The 19,525-nt window shown below is 43.6% G+C and overlaps 1 protein-coding gene across 1 annotated transcript in view; it reads left to right on the forward strand.

Annotated features, from left to right (window-relative positions):
• The window catches only part of ACOX3 (acyl-CoA oxidase 3, pristanoyl), a 28,081-nt gene that overhangs the window by 372 nt on the left and 8,184 nt on the right, over nucleotides 1–19,525 (forward strand). The window contains 11 exon segments of the mRNA XM_083460706.1: nucleotides 1,371–1,545; nucleotides 2,275–2,508; nucleotides 9,172–9,246; nucleotides 11,674–11,763; nucleotides 12,478–12,621; nucleotides 13,503–13,591; nucleotides 14,972–15,068; nucleotides 15,327–15,509; nucleotides 16,609–16,731; nucleotides 18,613–18,733; nucleotides 18,855–18,977. Coding sequence (XP_083316832.1) covers nucleotides 1,371–1,545; nucleotides 2,275–2,508; nucleotides 9,172–9,246; nucleotides 11,674–11,763; nucleotides 12,478–12,621; nucleotides 13,503–13,591; nucleotides 14,972–15,068; nucleotides 15,327–15,509; nucleotides 16,609–16,731; nucleotides 18,613–18,733; nucleotides 18,855–18,977 — 1,454 coding nt within the window.

Here is a 19,525-nt window from a genome sequence, read left to right on the forward strand (position 1 = left end):
CGGGGCCTCGTCGCCCTGCCTCGGGGCTCCGCGGGAGGCGGCGCTGAGCGCTTCTGCGCGCGTCCTATCAGAGGGTGGGGGCGTGTTTCTCTGCGCGGGGCGGGGCGCGGAGCGAAGTCTGTCGCCGTCGGGGAAGGTGCGCAGCGCGGCGACCTCGCGTTTTCCGCGACCGTGGAGAGACGGTGGGTGCGGGTGCGTCCAGGGAGTCGGCGGGGGCCTCCCACCTCTTTCCCCTTCGCGCAGAAAACGGCTGTTTGGCAGCGCCTCCCCCCCCCCCAAGCCTCCCGCTCACTTGCGCGCAGTGGCGTAGCGTGGGGGGTGCAGGGGGGGCGGCCGCACCGGGCGCAACATCTGGGGGTTAGGGGGCGCAAATCCACGGGTTAGGGGGCGCAAATCCACGGGTTAGGGGGCGCAAATTACTTGCCTTGCCCCGGGTGCTGACAACCCACCCTACGCGCAAGCTGCGCGACTCGCCGCAAGATCCCCTCGGGGACCTTTGCCGCGCGTGGGAAGGCGGAGGGGCGCAAACGCGTCGCTGGGAAAGGAGCCCCGGCTGGCTGCTGCGCCGGGGCTCCGCGGGGGCTGGAGGGCCGCCTTGCGCGCCTTGGCTGGGGAAGCGCCCTTGCCCGGAGTGGGAGCTGCTTGCCCAAGGAACCTGTCCGATTGCGCAGTCCGTGGAAGTTGGACTCGGGCGCTGCCTTGCATAAGTAGCGATTACCTGCTTATGAAAGCAATGGCGTGAGAGGCAGTGAACGTGTCAACAGGCTCATAAACCAGCTGCTCCTTCTTGTATCTAAGCACCCCTTGTCGCTTTCTTTGTGCAGGGTCGAAGTTTATTTACATTGACCAAAGACAGTTCCCGTATCCAGTCAGAGAGAGAAAAGGTAAAGTTTTTAGCAGCAGCAACCTCTCTTTTAAAGGTAAAGGGAGCCCTGACCATTAGGTCCAGTCGTGACCGACTCTGGGGTTGCGCCGCTCATCTCGCTTTATTGGCCGAGGGAGCCGGCATACAGCTTCCGGGTCCTGTGGCCAGCATGACTAAGCCAGAGCAGTGCACGGAAACACAGTTTACCTTCCCACCGGAGTGGTACCTATTTATCTACTTGCACTTTGACGTGTTTTCGTATTGCTAGGTTGGCAGGAGCAGGGACCGAACAACGGGCGCTCACCCTGTCGTGGGGATTTGAACCGCCGACCTTCTGATCAGCAAGTCCTAGGCTCTGTGGTTTAACTCACAGCACCAGGAGCTGTTAATGTACACTGAGAGGATGGTCTACACTGGCTCTGTTATCCTCCACAAGTAACTTTTGAAGGATTTTTTCTTTTTTGAAAAGGCATTTGCTTTGAATGATTTTTGGGTTTGCTTACAGAACATTGCATGTTAAGATGGCATCTGTCAGTGATCGGGAAAAGGTCAGCTCTTGGAACACTTTGGTGCTCCCAGACCTACCCAGTGGACCGCTGGATGCCTACCGGAAGAAAGCATCCTTCAACTGGAAAGAGATGGCACTCTTCGTAGAGGAAGAAGATCTCCTCCGTTTTAAAGTAAGGCTTAGAATAATATTTCTTTAAAAACGATGTTGCAAATTAAACACAATCTGTCATAACCCCCCTTAAAGTATCCAATATGTACCATTAAATTCTGGTTCCTGTGAGGCCTGTCTGGCCAAGGGATTCACATGGCCAGGGACCTTTTCTTAGGTCAAGAGAGCCATGATCCTTGATAAACAAGGATTTGAGGTGTTTTTGTTTTTGTCAGTGTAAATGGCCGTCCAGTAAGTTACTTTACATTTTGATAGGACTGTGCATGATGTTCATGCTTAAAGGGTTTTCCATCTAGGACTGGGTAAAAACAATATTCTCAAAAATATTGGAAGCCTATTGAGGAGGGGATAGATTTCTTCTGTATTGTGTTTTTGATCTGGAGGAAAACCTCACAATTATATTGGTATAAAATTGAAATTATGCACTTCTTTATCAGATCCAAACTTCTACTGCTTTTAGTGCAGTACATGAAATGCAATATCTATAATAATGATTCAAAGAGCTTTTAATCAGTGAGGCAACATTTGGATGTGAACTTATGTAATATTGCTTTTAAGATGGTTGACATTTATTAAGTTTTAAACGGCTTCCTGATTGTCCTTGTCCTTGTACATTTCTTATGGCATAGGGAAATGACTAAATGTGTTAATATATAAAATATGAATACTTCAGTTCAATGATAAATTCGAATCTGACGTTCAACTATTCTGATGTGTTTCTTCCATGAAGAGCAGAATATTCTCGGCTCTTGAAAATGACCCTCTCTTTGCTCGTCACACTGGAGAAGAATTACCTCTTGAGAAATACCGTGAACTAACCTTCCTCCGCTGTAGGAAACTCTTTGAATATGATTTTCTACGGCTAGAAGACATAATTGAGAAACCATTAAAAGTTGTAGCGGTGATTACTTGCCTGGGGATGTATGACTGGTCTCTAGGAGCCAAATATTTGCTAAATTCCCAGGTATGTACAATGCAGGTGTAAGCTCTTTTATAGATTTCCTTAAAGACTCAAGCCTACTAGCAAAGCATTCCATTTTTATTTTGGATAAATATTTTTGGAGATTTCATCTGAGCTGCTCTATGTACGCTTTTGATTTAGAGGCTATAGTGGCTTGACACTTTTTTCACGTGGTAATTGTAGTGAAAACTTCATTGCTTGAACATACACCCTCCACAATAGTCTATTGATATTTGTTTTTAATTTCTTTTTGCTTTTAAATTGCTTTTCACTTATTATTATTTCACTTATTATTACAGTCATACCTCTAGTTGCGTTCGCTTCATGTTGTGGATTTTGGGATTGCGAACGTGGCAAAGCCGGAAGTGTATACACAGCTTTCTGTGCGCTTCGCACGTGCGCAGAAGCGCCCTATTGCACTCCGCACTTGCGCAGAAGCGCTGCTCTAGTTGCAGACTTTTTGGGGTGCGAATGGCACCCTGAAATGGATCGTGTCCGCAACTAGAAGTACCACTGTATCATTATTAGTAGTATTGAATTTATATACCACCCTATACCCGGAGGTCTCAGGGTGGTTTTAGGATGTTATTCTTGTTGGAAAACTAGCCCCCTCGGGAGATGCTGGCCTCTCTCCCCGCTCCCGGAGCTTGTTTACCGGTGATCTTCCTCTGGCTGGCATCCCAGACAGACCAGGGAGATCTTGATAGGCGACATCTCCCAGTGGGGAAGATGCACACCCCCTTCTCCCCTTTCACAGGGGAAAGAAGAATAGTCAGAAAGTCCTTTTACATCTTGTTTATTTCTGACTGTACAACTCTACAGAAAACATGTCCGATCAGTTCAAACTTCTCCAAGTGACTCAGACTTCCTTTACAAACGCAACAGGAAGGTCTCATATTACGCACTGAACAAAGCCTTGTGTATCCCGTGAACTGCCCGGAAGATTCTTTCCCAGGACTAGCCACATCATGGGATGTAAACAAGCTGCCAGTTTGCAGCTGCAATGTACTCATATTGTAACAATTCTTTGGTTTTACGGTATATTTTTATATGGTTGTAAACCATTGTGATATGTTTTTATGATACAGTGGTATATAAACATTTTTATAAATAAATTTATAAAACTGGTATCAGAATTATAAACCATTATCTCATCATGTCATCTAATCATCTAACTGTGAGAAATGATTAAACTACTGTTTCTCTACTTTTATTTAAACCATTTCCCTGTGTTGATACAGAGCTTGGTCAGAGTCTGATTGAAGCTAACAGAATTGCACTGTCTCCTTTGGGTTTAAGCTAAGCTGGTTTTTGTCATACAGGGAGCAAAGCAGACAGTCTACAAAACCTCCTCGTCGCTTACAGCAGTGATCTGAGCTGGCCAAGCAACCTTTAGGGTTAAGCACCTAATGGTGTAAAGAGTTATGTAGCATCTTCCTAAAGTTCTCCCTTTTGGACAGACACGGATGGTGCCACACAGGCAGAATTCCCACCTGACATTCCATTACTGTTTTTATTATCAGTTGCTTGTTGCCTAAAAGCAGGGCATTTTTTCCGGGGGAACTTACAGGTGTTCTGGCACCTCTCAGGTGGGCGCCATTGCCATTCTAAGAGAACGAGGGAGGTGTTCATGGTGAGTTCCGGCATCTCTTTTTCTAGGAAAATAGCACTGCCTGAAAGGTCTCCAAGCAACTTACTTTAAAAAAAAATAAATGCTTAGGTCTGGCAGATGTTTGGGCTTCTCTAAACCCTTTTAAACAAGTAGTATCATTATTCTGACACCAGTGGGCAGCAGTGCCTTGAACACAAAAGTCCTGATGAATAGGAAGAACAAACTCTCCCCAGCTTCCCATTAGGAGGAGGAGGAGGCAGGATGGGAAGACCTGAAACATGGTATGTCTCCTGGTATGTCCCACAGAGGACCTTACGGTCTTCAAACAAAAACATCTTGGAGGTCCCGGGCCAGAGGGAGGTTAGGCTGGCCTCAACCAGAGCCAGGGCTTTTTGGCTGTGGCCCTGATCTGGTGGAACACTGTCACAAGAGACTAGGGCCCTGCGGGACTTGACATCTTTCCGCAGGGCCTGCAAGACATTTTTTTTTAAAAAAAGATATTTGTTGAAAAAATATTTTTTACATATAATAAAAAATAAAAAATAAACATGCAAAATAATAAGCAGTTAAAAACACACATTAATTTTCAATAACATAACTTCCATACCCTTATTTCCTTCGACCTCCTCATACTTCCCTTCTTTGTATTCCAGTTCAGTTTGTTAGTTCAGCAAATCCTTACCATTAAACTTTCCCCCATTTATAATCCTTTTTTCATATCTCCTAAAGCATTACAGCCGGAAACCGCTTAGTTTCTATCCATCATCTTTCTAACATTCATTAATTTTACAATATTTCTTTAAATAGTCTTTAAATTTCTTCCAGTCTTCTTTCACCGACTCTTCTCCCTGGTCTCGGATTCTGCCAGTCATCTCAGCCAGTTCCATGTACTCTATCACCTTCATCTGCCATTCTTCCAGAGTGGGTAGATCCTGTGTCTTCCAATACTTAGCAATTAGTATTCTTGCTGCTGTTGTGGCATACATAAAAAGGTTCTGTCCTTCTTTTGCACCAATTGGCCGACAATGCCCAGGAGAAAGGCCTCTGGTTTCTTCAGGAAGGTATATTTAAATACCTTTTTCAATTCATTATATATCATTTCCCAGAAAGCCTTAATCCTAGGGCACGTCCACCAAAGGTGAAAGAATGTACCTTCAGTTTCCTTACATTTCCAGCATTTATTGTCGGGCAAATGATAGATTTTTGCAAGCTTGACTGGGGTCATGTACCACCTGTATATCATTTTCATAATATTCTCTCTTAAGGCGTTACATGCCGTGAACTTCATACCTGTGGTCCATAACTGTTCCCAGTCAGCAAACATAACATTATGTCCAATATTTTGTGCCCACTTAATCATAGCAGACTTCACCGTTTCATCCTGCAAATTATACATTCTTGACAGATTCTTAGTTTTGGGTTCTAACAGTTCTGTTTCTAATTTTGACTTTTCCACCTGGAAGCCAATTTTCTTATCCAAATTGTATACCTCCATTATCTGATAATAATGGAGCCAGTCTCTCACTTTATCCTTTAATTTTTCAAAACTCTGCAATTTCAGTTTATCTCCTTCTTGCTCCAAAATCTCACAATATGTCGGCCATTTGGCCTCCATATTGAGCCTTTTCAAAGCTTTTGTTTCCGCAGGGCCTGCAAGACAGAGCTGTTCCACCAGGCCTTTGGTCAAGGCACAGCCTGACCCCCTCCTTTGGTAATCCTCACAGAACTCTAGCCCAATGGTTGCCATTAATTTGATTTCAACTGATTTTATAACGAATTAAGTTTAGAATGCTGCATTATTTTACTGTTGTTAGCCGCTCTGAGCCCGGCTTTGGCTGGGGAGGACGGGATATAAATACATCAATATTATTATTATTATTATTATTATTATTATTATTATTATTATTATCATCATCATCATCATCATCATCATCATTATGGCAGTGGAAGGATTTACCTCTATATCCTCACTAGATCTTTACCAGAGCCTTTGCGTGTCAAAGGTTGAAAACGAACACATTCCATGTTTGATTTTATTGTGATTGTCAAACTTACTCAACAGTTCAATTCAGCCTCATCACCCTTTTGGGATCAACGGATGTGTCCTGGGGACATATTTTATTGGCTCCTGCCCTTCTTTTCATGTTGGGTGTGTGATCACATGCATCCTTTTGGGATGGAGTGGTTCCTTTTTTTTAAAAAAAAATAATTATTAGATTTTCCATTTTTTTACAAACAAAAAGAAAAAAGGAAACATAGACTTCCGGGTTGGTGCGATCTGGAAATGGCGGATTCCCTCCGAGCTGCGGAGGGAATCGGCTCAACTGAGGACGGGTCTTGCCGCGCCGGCGACGCGGGGACCCTCAAAAACCGCAGGCGCTGAAGCCTGCGGACCGAAGACTCGGCGGGTGCCTTAAGCGCCCCCCCGATCCACGAAGAGCCTTTTTAAAGGCTGCGGAGAGGATACGGAGGGCTGGCGTGGCTCTGAGAGTCGATCGCTACCTCGGTTGGGCGAAGCCGCGAGCCATGACTGGAGAGCACTGACTTCCTTCCTTGAAATTTGGACTGAAAAGAATAACCCGTGAGTAAGATGGAATTGGGCTTTAAGAATTTTATCCTTTGAATTGGAGACGACCGGGGGGTGTGCTAAAAGGAAGTCCGCACCCCCCCTTGCAGATGATCTAAAGCAACGACATAAGAACTAAGCTGGAGAGCCTACCCTTTGAGGGGTGAGTTAAAAGACACTAACTTCCAAGATTTGGCAAAAAGAAGTTTTGAGCTGGAGAGTGGAGTTTTGGAAGCTTTCTTTTTGTTGTAAACAACCCCCCCTCCCGGGCCCAGGAGCGTCCTGTTTTTGAGCTTGTGTAAGAGGTGCGGAGTTTGACAGCTGTCAAAGCTGTCAAACGGACAGTTTAGAGCGAAAAAATTGCCATTTAAGATCCCTCTGGACTAAAATGAGTTACAATTGAACTAAAATTGTTGGAAACAAAGTAATAACAATAAGTTAGAGGATTGTTGGAGAAAAGATTAATAAGTAACCAGATTCCCTCTAGGGGGAACTCTGTGAAACTACAATGGCTGTGGATGGAAAGTTACTGGTGGAAATCGAAAGAATGTTTCATTTGGTGGGAATCTTACAAGAGCAGAGTCTGGCTATGAATAAACAACTGATGACCTTGACTTCTGGAACAAGCAGCTCTGCTGAATGTATTGAGGACCTGAATGAGAAAGAATCCACAGCTGAATCGGAAATGATATCTAAAGAAATGGAAGAGACTAAACAAGAAAAAGAGAAAGTAAAGTTGGAAAGTACCAACCAGAAGCTGACACCTGTGGAATACAAGCAAGGAGACTTTTGGACTATATCTACCACAAATCTGCGAAAGATGCCAAAGACGAAGGAGGAGGTCCCGGGAGTTTATGGAATACAGGATCTTAAAATAAAGAAATATGATCGGGGCCTCCATTCTGACTCTGACCCTGAAGATGCAGGCCTTGTGGAAATTTTTCAGCAGCTGGTTCCAAATACCCTTGTGGGAAGAGAATTTGGTTTGATGGTGATAGAACTCTTTCGAGATTTGACGACCGACATAAAGGACTACCAACAAGACCGGCGGAGAGGGGCTGAAAGAGACTTGAAAGCCTCGGACGTGAGGAACCCAGGCTAAGAACTGCTATTCTGGACATGTATTGGGAAGGGACGAAAACCGGGGATGGGAGGGAGGGAAGAATAGAAATTTAAAAACACTCAAGACCTTTGGGTTTAGTTAATATGACCTTTAACTAAGATAAAATGGGAAATCGATGGAAGGGAATTTGAGTCCAACTTAGAAAAAAATTATTTTTCTTTATAAAAGAGATAGTATCAAGATGGTTAAGAGGAGATATACCAATTTGCTGACATAATTTTGGGAATGGGGATGCATGAGGGGGGGTGGGGGGAAGTCAGGGAACAGGGTTAGGAAAGTAGGATTTTCTGAAATTATACATGTTTTTGTCTTTTGTCTTTTTTGTGTGTATTTTGTCTTTATAAAAGGTGAAAAACCAATAAAAATTTTATAAAAAAAAAGAAAAAAGGAAACATAAAAACATTAAAAACACATAAATTTCACAACTTATTTTCTCATAACTTATTTCCCGGACCTCCTCATACCTCCCCTTCTTGTATATCCAATTCAGATTATTTGTACAGCAAATCCTTATCTCAAAGCATTACGGCTTAAAGAGAAAAAAGAAAAGAAAAAAGAAACACCTTATTTTCTCTCCAACATCTTAGATTATTATAACTTTAAATTCTCGCTTACAAAAAGAAAACCATTTTATCATAATTACAGCTTGAAACCACTTAATTTCAGTCCAACATCATTCAACATTCCTTAATTTTATAATATTTTTGTAAATAGTCCTTAAATTTTTTCCAGTCTTCTTCTGCCGACTCTTCTCCCTGGTCACGGATTCTGCTAGTCATTTCTGCCAGTCCCATACAGTCAACCAGCTTCATCTGCCATTCTTCCAAAGTGGGTGGGATGGAGTGGTTCTGGTCATCTTGAAAGAGACAGTGATACGGCCACTCCTTGAAAAAATCACCCTGGGCCCATTGCCTTGTGACGACTACTGCCCAGTTACAAATACCCCCTTTTTGGAAAATTGATTGAGAGGGTTGTGGGATGGTGGCAAGTGCTCTAGGATGAAACCTGTTCTCTTCACCGGCCTTGAGAAGATATTGTACTATTGCTTAATAATAATCCAGAGATCAAGGAATCATTCATTTTTATTTTCATTATTTCACTTTGCAGCTGAAACCAGGAGGAAAATTATTTTCTTGTAATGAAGTTGTGTTTCCTGATGCAGAATAGCGTAAAATATCACAGAATAGCATTTTCTCCTAGGAAGGGAGCAACTTAACACGTGACTTGTGGTTTGAGCTGTGAGCAGTGATGCTTTTCTATCTCAGAGCTTTATTGAACATGTCATTTTGACCCCTTCCTCTACTTTAACAAAAATATTTTTACTATTTATCATTTACATCAGCTAATTGTCTTTAATGTTTACAGGTGTTCAAAAGTGCAATTGAGAGTTCTGGCTCTAAAAGACATGAAGAATTTATTAAAGATAATGCAAATATGAAGGTACTCTTTAAACTACCTAAATCAATCTTTGCTTTAAAATACTGTATATATACTGCCACTAATTTTGAGTTAATGGTGTTTCTAAAAACAAGATTATTAGCTACGTATACTAATGAAGCAATATCAGCAAATCTCTTGTGAAATAGTATCTCATATGGAGTTACTTCATTTTGATTTACTAGTGCTTCTCTGTTTCTGTCGGAAAACCATAATTAAAGTTTCTTACAGTGGAAGTGATGAATTATCTGGATCAGTTTGCTTATTCATCATTTATGAAACTATTGCAGGATCATCAGCACCAATATCTAATACAAATTTATAAGGCAATAGTGCCTTGCAGCATCAGATCAGCAGAGTGCAGTCCTTCAGCACAAAGCCACAAACATACCTGTCCAAAAGATGTCCAAAAGATGCTCACCTTGCTTCAGTTAAGGGTGATGCAGGTAGAAGCAGGATTCCACATGCGTATCCCAAGATGTATACGTCAGTTCTGTGCACATGACCCCTATTTCCACAACCAGACAGTTTTCAAAAGGTGTGAACTTAGCCAAGGGATGAAAAGCCTGCTGCCATGTAGATGTTGTTGAACTCCAGTTCCCATTAGCCTCAGCCAGTGTAACCAGCAGTCAGGGATTATGGGAGTTGTAGTCTGGCAACATATACAGGGCCACAGAATCCCCACCCTGGCATTAAAGAAATGTTCAGAAAGGGAAGCACTGCTTCTCTGAACAGTAGGATTGGAGAAAGCTGATCCTCCTTCTAAAGGACTCTATGCACACTCCTTTGGATAAAGCAAAGAGTTTTCTTTTAACTTCTTAAGGAAACTTTTTCATTTTGTGTTTTTTCACTGTTAATACATTGACTAAGCTTTGGATCAGGCATAGGCAAACTCGGCCCTCCAGATGTTTTGGGACTACAATTCCCATCACCCCTGAGCACTGGTCCTGTTAGCTAGGGATGATGGGAGTTGTAGTCCCAAAACATCTGGAGGGCCGAGTTTGCCTATGCCTGCTTTGGATTTTGCTTGTTGCTGTGGTGACCTGGTGCTAACATTTACCTTTTGACTTGATCCTAAACGTTTACACTTGTGAATTGTAATATAAACACTGAGCTCAGATAGGTGGGAGGAGAGGGAAAGGAGGAACTGCCCTGAGATTTGCAGATGAAGGGCGGTATCCAAATTTAATAAATGTCTAAAAAATGATAAATATAGTGCATTTCAGGGCTCACTTTAGAGCTGCTGCAGCCTCACAATACCCATGCATGGCCACCTGTCCCTAACCCAACATCATATGGTGCCAGGTGTGGGACAAGCACAGCCGTGGCTTCAAAGGAAAAATCAGGAGGCAGACGACAATCCAGATAACTCATTTGCGTTGCGATGCTGCCCTGCTGCCCGCTTCTTCCAGGCAGGACCCGTTCCAATCAGGAACTTTTGACAGTAGCTGTAATCCTTGCTGAAAGAAGGATGCTGGCATTGCACTGGGTGCCAAATTTAAACAGCCTCCTAATGCAAGCCCTGCAGCTTCCAGAAGGGATCAGAACTTCAGCTGAGAGCTCCTGAATGGAACTGATCACGCCTGGAAGCATTTGGCATGCATTTCCAGGTGCCACCTGACAGGAGCTTGAAAGATGGGCACACAGTTCAAGAAGGACACTGACAAACTGGAACGTGTCCAGAGGAGGGCAACCAAAATGGTCAAAGGCCTGGAAACGATGCCTTATGAGGAACGGCTAAGGGAGCTGGGCATGTTTAGCCTGGAGAAGAGGAGGTTAAGGGGTGATATGATAGCCATGTTCAAATATATAAAAGGATGTCACATAGAGGAGGGAGAAAGGTTTTCTGCTGCTCCAGAGAAGCGGACACGGAGCAATGGATCCAAACTACAAGAAAGAAGATTCCACCTAAACATTAGGAAGAACTTCCTGACAGTAAGAGCTGTTCGGCAGTGGAATTTGCTGCCAAGGAGTGTGGTGGAGTCTCCTACTTTGGAGGTCTTTAAGCAGAGGCTTGACAACCATATGTCAGGAGTGCTCTGATGGTGTTTCCTGCTTGGCAGGGGGTTGGACTCGATGGCCCTTGGGGTCTCTTCCAACTCTAGGATTCTATGATTCTACACCCCACACCTGTCAAATGCAGCCTGCAGAGGGTTGGCACCTTCTTGTCCTAGCCTGCCAGAGGAGATGCCCTTTCCCAAAGGGCAGCCGCTGGTCAGTGGGTGACCTCTACCCGGCTGCAGGGCAGTGTGCCCACTCTGAATCATTTAAGGACTAGACTTTGAAGCTCACAGATGAACATCTTTGAGTTTGTAAGCTGGAGCTCCAGGGCAGCTCTTTCACAACAGAGATCCCCCATTGCCCTAATGTTTACGCTACCCCGGTTTGAATCGTACAAGTTCTTACTCAGTTTGTGTCTTTTGTCTCCAGAACTTTGGATGTTTTGCTCTGACTGAATTAAGCCATGGCAGCAATACCAAGAACATGCGGACTACTGCTAGATATGACCCGACTACGCAAGTTAGTAGCAGTGCCCTGTAAAGTTCTCTAATATTCTTCACTTAATTTTTTATTAAAATAGGACATTGTACTTCTGAACCCAGGTATTCTAATCTTTTCTATACAGTGGACCTGCAACTCATATGTAACCTACTTATATGATCACAAACGTAGACTCATGTCCAATGAATGAATGAGGTACGGGAGAATTCCACCCTGGAAAGAGCTTTTTTTAGTCCTCTGCCTTGCTGGCTAGGCTCTGAGAAGATGGTACAAGGGCCCTGAGATGCTTCCGGGGGCCTTGTGCAGTAAGCAGGGTGGAGGGCAAGGCCTGATCCAGACAGGCCACTGTATTGGGACCTGTCGTGGGAAGAGCCCTACCCTACAACCTCACATTGCTGCTGGTAAATAGTTTGGAAAAGAGCTCCATGACTGTGGTGCAGTGGTAAAAAGAAAAATGCCTCTGTGGCTTTGTATGAAGCCTTTCTCCTAAAATGTATGTATTGTTTACTCCTGTGAAACTATTTTCCATTGCGTTTCTGTCCTGCTCACTGAGGCTTCAGTCCTGTGCCCATTTAGTTCAGAGAAAGCCCTGCTGAACGCCAAGTAGACAGGGGTTGTGCTGCGACAGCACAGAACAGAGGTTGTCAATAGATTCATCCAACTTCATATTTCAGAGAAGATATACAGTGTGTTTAGAATTTTCTCCCCATCCCCCTCTTATCAACTATGTAGGAATTCATTATTCACTCACCGGATTTTGAAGCAGCAAAGTTCTGGGTTGGCAACATGGGGAAGAATGCAACTCATGCAGTTGTCTACGCACAGCTATATACTCCGGATGGCCAGTGCCATGGATTGCATTCCTTTGTCGTACAGGTGAGAATGAATTCATCTAAATCTAGAATATTGGAATAAGCCAAGAGCTTTTTCATTATCCTGGATCATTGGTGGCATTTGCCTATTACTATTTCCTAGTTGTAAACACTTTTTGTGGAACGGTCACTTGCTAGCCTGGAAATTGCATAAGATCACTCTGGCATCACTAAAGTGGGGGGCGCCTCTTCAGGCAAATATCTTTCTACTGGGTATGAAAGGCTTGCAAGTGCCCTTGCCCTGCTTTGGCCAAGCAGAAAGTAATGTACAACCCAGTGCAATCTCCGCATTGCTCCCTCAGTGTGCGTTTGGACAGTAGGTTCAGAGACACTGCCGCTGTAGATGAGCACAGCTCTGTGCTGCTGAGTCCTGTGTTACTTTAGACCCATGAAGATGGGGAGCATCATGTGCCCTTGTAGCAGATACAAAAATATTTCTCTGAAGGGCACCTGACAGTGCAATCGTACAATGAGCCGTGTACTGAAAGACATTGTGAGCCCCATAGAAGCGCCTGTGGGAAATGTGAAGTTTGTTGTGTATTGGGTTTTAGTTGGGTTCTCCCCACCCTAGTTCTGCATGGTTCCCAGTTACACTTATTTATGTGAGAGAAAGTGAAGGGGTCTACTTAGACACCCCTCTGGTGAGTGCATTTCCCCCCAGCCTCCGATAACCCCAGGGGAGGAGAAGTATATTCACTTCCCAGCTTAGGTCTTGTCCCAGTGAACTATGTGAGAGCCCTTTAGATCATAGCTATATAATCCAACCAGTTGCATGCATTGAAACAGATGTGCACATTTTTCTAATTAATTATAGAGTTCTGAACCGGAACAAAAAGGTGGTTCAATGACTTCTTGTAAATGTTTTAATGGAGGCATTTGTTACAGATCCGAGATCCGAAAACACTTCTTCCCATGCCAGGGGTGTTGGTTGGTGATATAGGTAGAAAACTTGGGCAGAATGGATTAGATAATGGGTAAGTTTGAACCAAAATACTCTGAACTTCAAAGTAATGTTGCAAAAGTTACAAGTCACTTCTGCAGACCTCGAGAACAGAAATCCTAGCATGTGCATCGCACAGTGAAAGGACCTTCAGGTTGATCTGTCCCAGTCTGAGATGGTTCAAGCACATTGCCACATCATTGTGCGCCATTACATGAAAGAGTGGAGAGAAGCTTTGGAATCTCACAGTCATCTCTGCTCCCTCTCAAGGAATGATTGCAAAACCCAAACATTTTTTCAAAGTCAACTAAAAGATAGTCTAAAGAGCAGAAATATTCCAAATTGGAGAGTGACACAATTAATTCAGGATGCAGGTGGTGCTGTGGGTTAAACTGCAGAGCCTAGGGCTTGCCAATCAGAAGGTCGGCGGTTTGAATCCCCACAACGGGGTGAGCTCCCGTTGCTTGGTCCCTGCTCCTGCCAACCTAGCAGTTCGAAAGCACATCAAGTGCAAGTAGATAAATAGGTACTGCTCCAGCGGGAAGGTAAACGGCGTTTCTGTGCACTGCTCTGGTTCACCAGAAGTGGCATAGTCATGCTGGCCACAGGACCCGGAATGCACAGCCTATTATTGACAAACATTTAACAGGTGTTCTAGAAAACCCTCATTTTATAGGTTGGAAGCACTGACTTGAAGAGTCTGGTCCCAAGGATGACCGGCAAAGCTTCAAAACAAATGCAAACCAGATTGTGTGAGGAAGTAAACCAAGACACCGACTGGATTATTTGTGGAATTTACATTCTAGAAAATACATGTTGCTCACTGTCACTTCCTTGCGTTACACTCACGCGCGTATGCACACACACACACACCCATCACCTGCCAAGAGACAGTTGGATTGTGCTGCACATAGTTTTTCTGATTGCTTCCTTTAAAATGACGCAACTAGTAAGTTGTAGCAGTGGGTACAGCTGTTAACGGGGAACAGTCCCCTCCTGCAATGTTTCCATATTTTCCCCTGAGCCTTCACATCTCCAGGGAGGCCTATAACCAGAACTGAAATGTAAGAATGATAGAGTTAAGTCACATGGAGCCAACCCGGTGCCTCCAGATGTTGAACTCCCATAGCCCCAGCCACATGACCAGTGGCCAAGGATGACGGAACTCGTAGTGCAACAGGACCTGTTGACTGCAACCGAAAGTGCCCCATGCAGCGTGATCCTTCTCAGGAGTCCCCCTGCAGCTGTTATTCTGAAAGAAGAAGCAGACACGCTAAATGCATTCATGCATTTAACATCATGTCTGCTCTTGGTTCTGTGAAACTAATAACTGTCTCTGTATTCAGCATTTGATTTATACAGCTCATCGGATGTGCAGGTGTTCTCTCTTAATTCATTCTTTTTGGATTGGCAGCTTTGCAATGTTCCACAATGTCAGGATACCCAAAAGGAACTTGCTGAACCGAACCGGAGATGTCACAGCTGAGGGAGCGTATGCAAGTGCCTTCAAGGTATGAATTGTGCTTAACTAACTTCCGTGTGCTTAATGCAAAACTTAATTGCTCTTAACTAAGGATTCCTTTTATTGCCTGATCTGTTTAGTTCTTCCTCACATGCTCTCCAGAGTTTGTCGCAGTATAATTAAGAACATAAACACAATATTATACTTTGAATGTTAACCCTTGGTGTACTTGGGGAGAATTTTCTGGGTACAAAATGTTCAAACGAATCCTTAAAGCCTTTCCGCTTATCCTATCTTATTTCTCCAGGATCGCAAGCAGCGCTTAGGAGTTTCTCTTGGTGCTTTGTCCAATGGAAGAGTTATGATTATATCCATGTCTGTGGTCAATTTGAAGCTCGCCATATCAATAGCAATTCGCTTCTCAGCTACCCGGCGCCAATTTGGACCAACAGATGATGAAGAAATACCTGTTCTTGAATACCAAATGCAGGTGAAAATCTAGAGTGCTCCTTAAAAGCCTGAAGTGCTAGATTTTGCACCCAGTGAGACTCCTAATTAAGCATAAGTCTTAGACATAGGGCAGTGGGTCCTCCTTTGAAATATACTCAGAGTCGCAAAGTGATTTCATGCTCTTTATTCAGCTCATAGTGGTGAGGAGGAATGAATGAAAGTCCCCTCACAGTATCTGCTTTATATACATTATTTACACAATGGGCTGCACATGATTGGCTAATTCCGGAATTCTACTGTAAGCCAATCAGGTTGTGGATTCACTTCTATCTGGAGCAGGATTGGGTGGTTCCTGCCAACCAATCATACTGCTGCATTGTTCTAGGACCAATCAGACTGCTGCATTCTGAATCCCATTGTTCTAGGACCAATCAGACTGCTGCAGTTTGGATCCTATTGTTCTAGGACCAATCAGACTGCTGCAGTTTGGATCCTATTCAACTCAGTACATAACATCCTTTAACATATAACACCTTAAAAACAAACATCCTTCATGAACAAGGATAACTGTTTTGTTGGAACTGGATGGTGGCTCCTTGTTAAATGAGGAGGGATGCTATTTTTTGCTATTATGCTATTTGGAGTTTTAAAAATCCTGGCTCAGAAAAATCCAAAGTAGTGCTTGCGGAGGAGGGCTGCAGGGGCAGAATAAAGCAGGATTGTAATTTTTTTTACATGCCACCGATTTGACTGGGTTGTGCCATCCACTCTGGGTGGCTTCCAGCAAATTATAAAACCACAGTAAAGCATCACACATTAAAAACTTCCCGATACAGGGCTACCTTCAGATGTCTTCTAAAAGTCAGATAATTGTTTATTTCCTTGACATGTGTGGGAGGGTGTTCCACCGGGCAGGTGCCACTACCAAGAAGGCCCTTTGCCTGGCTCCCTGTAACCTCACTTCTTGCAATGAGGGAACCACCAGAAGGCCCTCAGAGTGATCGATCACTGAAAGAAGGTTAAGAAAATTACCACTTTTACAAAGGGGACAAAAATGTCTCCTCTGTGTGTTTTTAAAGTGTTTTAAAAGGATGTGTATCTCTCAGTTTTTCCTCATGCAAATTTCATTTTTCTTCCAGCAATGGCGCTTGCTGCCGTATTTAGCAGCCACCTATGTCTTAGACCATTTCTCCAAAATGCTCTTCATAAACTCCATAGAATTCCACATAGGCCTCCTCATGAAGGACAAAAGTCCACAGCAGGTAAGGTTTTGTCAGCAATTCTTCGTTATAAGCCATTGCGTGGGAAATGAGTTGGTCCATTATTGGACTGGCAGGATTCAAGCATCCCGCTGTCTGAAGAGTGTACCTCTTCTGCTCACCAGAGGGTTCTAAATGCTTCGCAGCCCAGAACATGGCAACTTGCACCCCATTTTCTTGATAGGAAAACAGTAACTGTATTGCCAGCTGTGGGAAAATGCACAGCACTGTTACCTTTCTGAATATGAGTAAAACACCCAGTTCTATATGCACAACAAATTTCACAAATGTAGCCTATTGTTTCTTCAGTGCCTTGTTTTTACATATATAAAGGTTTTTTTTATTAATGTGAAATCAAAAATACAGTTAATAAAGTACATAATCAAAGTTACACAACAAAGGAGCAGTACAAAGGTTGTATTTTCCAAATAAATAGTGAGAAGATAATGCAGTAAAGAACACATCATGAAAGCCAAATTTTATTATACGTGTGGGGAAGAGCATCTTGTAATATCTGAATTACATTTTAATTAACTGTGAAACAGGTTGTTTATTTTTGTTTATCTTTAAACATTTTAAATTGTTCTTAATGATACATTTAATATTCTTGTAAACTGCCTAGAGGTTTTACCGTATTACAATCAAGTGGTATCTAGATTTTGTTAAATAAAAGAAATAGTTGAAACACGTTAGTCTTGGTTTACCTCAACTGAATCTCCTCCTCTTCTGTTCCTTCTGTTCTTCCCTCATGCATCTTTCATTTATTCTTTAAAACACATCACTTGTAAGCATGAAGGAGGGGCACTGTTGTTGCTAGTGTTATAATTTCTTTTAACTGCATCTATAAATTTAATAGTACAGTAATTTTACAGTTGAGCCCTTTTGGGGGGGGGAGGTGTTGCATGTTCTAAACTGGAACGTGTCCAGAGGAGGGCAACCAAAATGGTCAAAGGCCTGGAAACGATGCCTTATGAGGAATGGCTAAGGGAGCTGGGCATGTTTAGCCTGGAGAAGAGGAGGTTAAGGGGTGATATGATAGCCATGTTCAAATATATAAAAGGATGTCACATAGAGGAGGGGGAAAGGTTGTTTTCTGCTGCTCCAGAGAAGTGGACACGGAGCAATGGATCCAAACTACAAGAAAGAAGATTCCACCTAAACATTAGGAAGAACTTCCTGACAGTAAGAGCTGTTTGACAGTGGAATTTGCTGCCAAGGAGTGTGGTGGAGTCTCCTACTTTGGAGGTCTTTAAGCAGAGGCTTGACAACCATATGTCAGGAGTGCTCTGATGGTGTTTCCTGCTTGGCAGGGGGTTGGACTCGATGGCCCTTGTGGTCTCTTCCAACTCTATGATTCTATGTGTACCCCCAGTCCCCCCCAGAAAAAAGCACTGGTTGTTGGTAACACAGAAGCCTGCGCAAAGAGGCTTAGAGTTGAGCATTTACGTCAGGGGTCGGCAACCTAAGGCCCATGGACCACAAGCGGCCCACAGGGGTTGTTTTACTGGCCCTCGAGCCGAACCGGGCCGCTTGCTTGGCGAGTTCCCGCGTGCTGTGCTAAACCAGCATGGGGTGGGGAGTTTCTTTCACATTGCTGGAAATTGTGTCTGCGCATGCGCAGACGCCGGAAATCACGTCTGTGCAGATGCTGAAAATCGTGGGTGTGCACCCACACGATCCGGCCCACAGAGGGATCTCCGCTGGAGTGAACCAGCCCAGGCGAGGTAAACCTTGCCAACCCCTGATTTACGCTCTTGGCCTCTGTCATAGCTGCTCTGCTCTGTGCTGAAGTTGATGGTTCCTCAGGTCTAGGAGGACCCAGAAGGTTAATGGAGCATGTTGGCTGTTGTGTTCTATATTCATTGTTCGTTCTGGTTCTACAAGGCGGAACTCGGGCGTGAAATCCATGCTTTATCTACTTCGGGGAAACCGCTGGCCTCCTGGCTGACTCAACAAGGAACTCAGGAATGCAGAGAAGCTTGTGGAGGACATGGCTATCTGGCCAGTAAGTGAACTTGACAGATAATTGTTTCCCATAATTGTCAGTAAGTGGTTTTATAAAATTTAAATCACAAGCACAGCTCACTGATACAAGGTCCCTACATGTTAACTGTTCTTTCCAAAAGTGAATCGGCTGGGTGATATCCGTAACGACAACGACCCAAATTGCACCTATGAAGGAGACAATAATGTTCTGCTACAGCAAACTAGCAACTACTTATTGGGCTGGATGAATGCCAAACACCAAGGTTAGTATGTAGAACTTGGATGTTGCACTGACTCAGAAGCCCACCAAGTGGGTACGAGGTAAAACTGCCAGCAGATGCAGTTGTGTGTTTGCAAAGTTGAACTGCATCCTATCAGTGTTTCTGTTGAAATGGTGGTCAGCACTCAAGCACCCTGTTTTTAACTCTTCTTAGTACTGTTTTGGGTCACAATGACCTTACTTGAACTCTTAATTTGAGTTCATTGGACTCCGTAGATGCAAATGTTAGTGTCTTTGACAGTTTTAATTTTAGAGATGAGAGAAACCTCCCAATCAGAAACTGAAATATTTCCAAAAAAGCAGTGTAAGCAGAAATCCAGAAGTCCACAGTTGGGTGATACCTTTTTTAGAATGGACCCAAAAGTTATAAGCTAGGCTTTGTTTTCTCAAAGAGTGCGTGCAACCTGCTATCAAGGAGCACCTGGTATGGGCTTAACTCAGCCTGTGGTCTTTATTTGAACAAGCTTGGTTTTTCCTCCTCTCACTGTTTTGCATAACAGCTTGCCATATTTTTGTGACCTTTTCGCTTGA

Source organism: Podarcis liolepis, assembly GCF_965112155.1.
Source record: "Podarcis liolepis genome assembly, chromosome: 9".
NCBI lineage: Eukaryota > Metazoa > Chordata > Lepidosauria > Squamata > Lacertidae > Podarcis > Podarcis liolepis.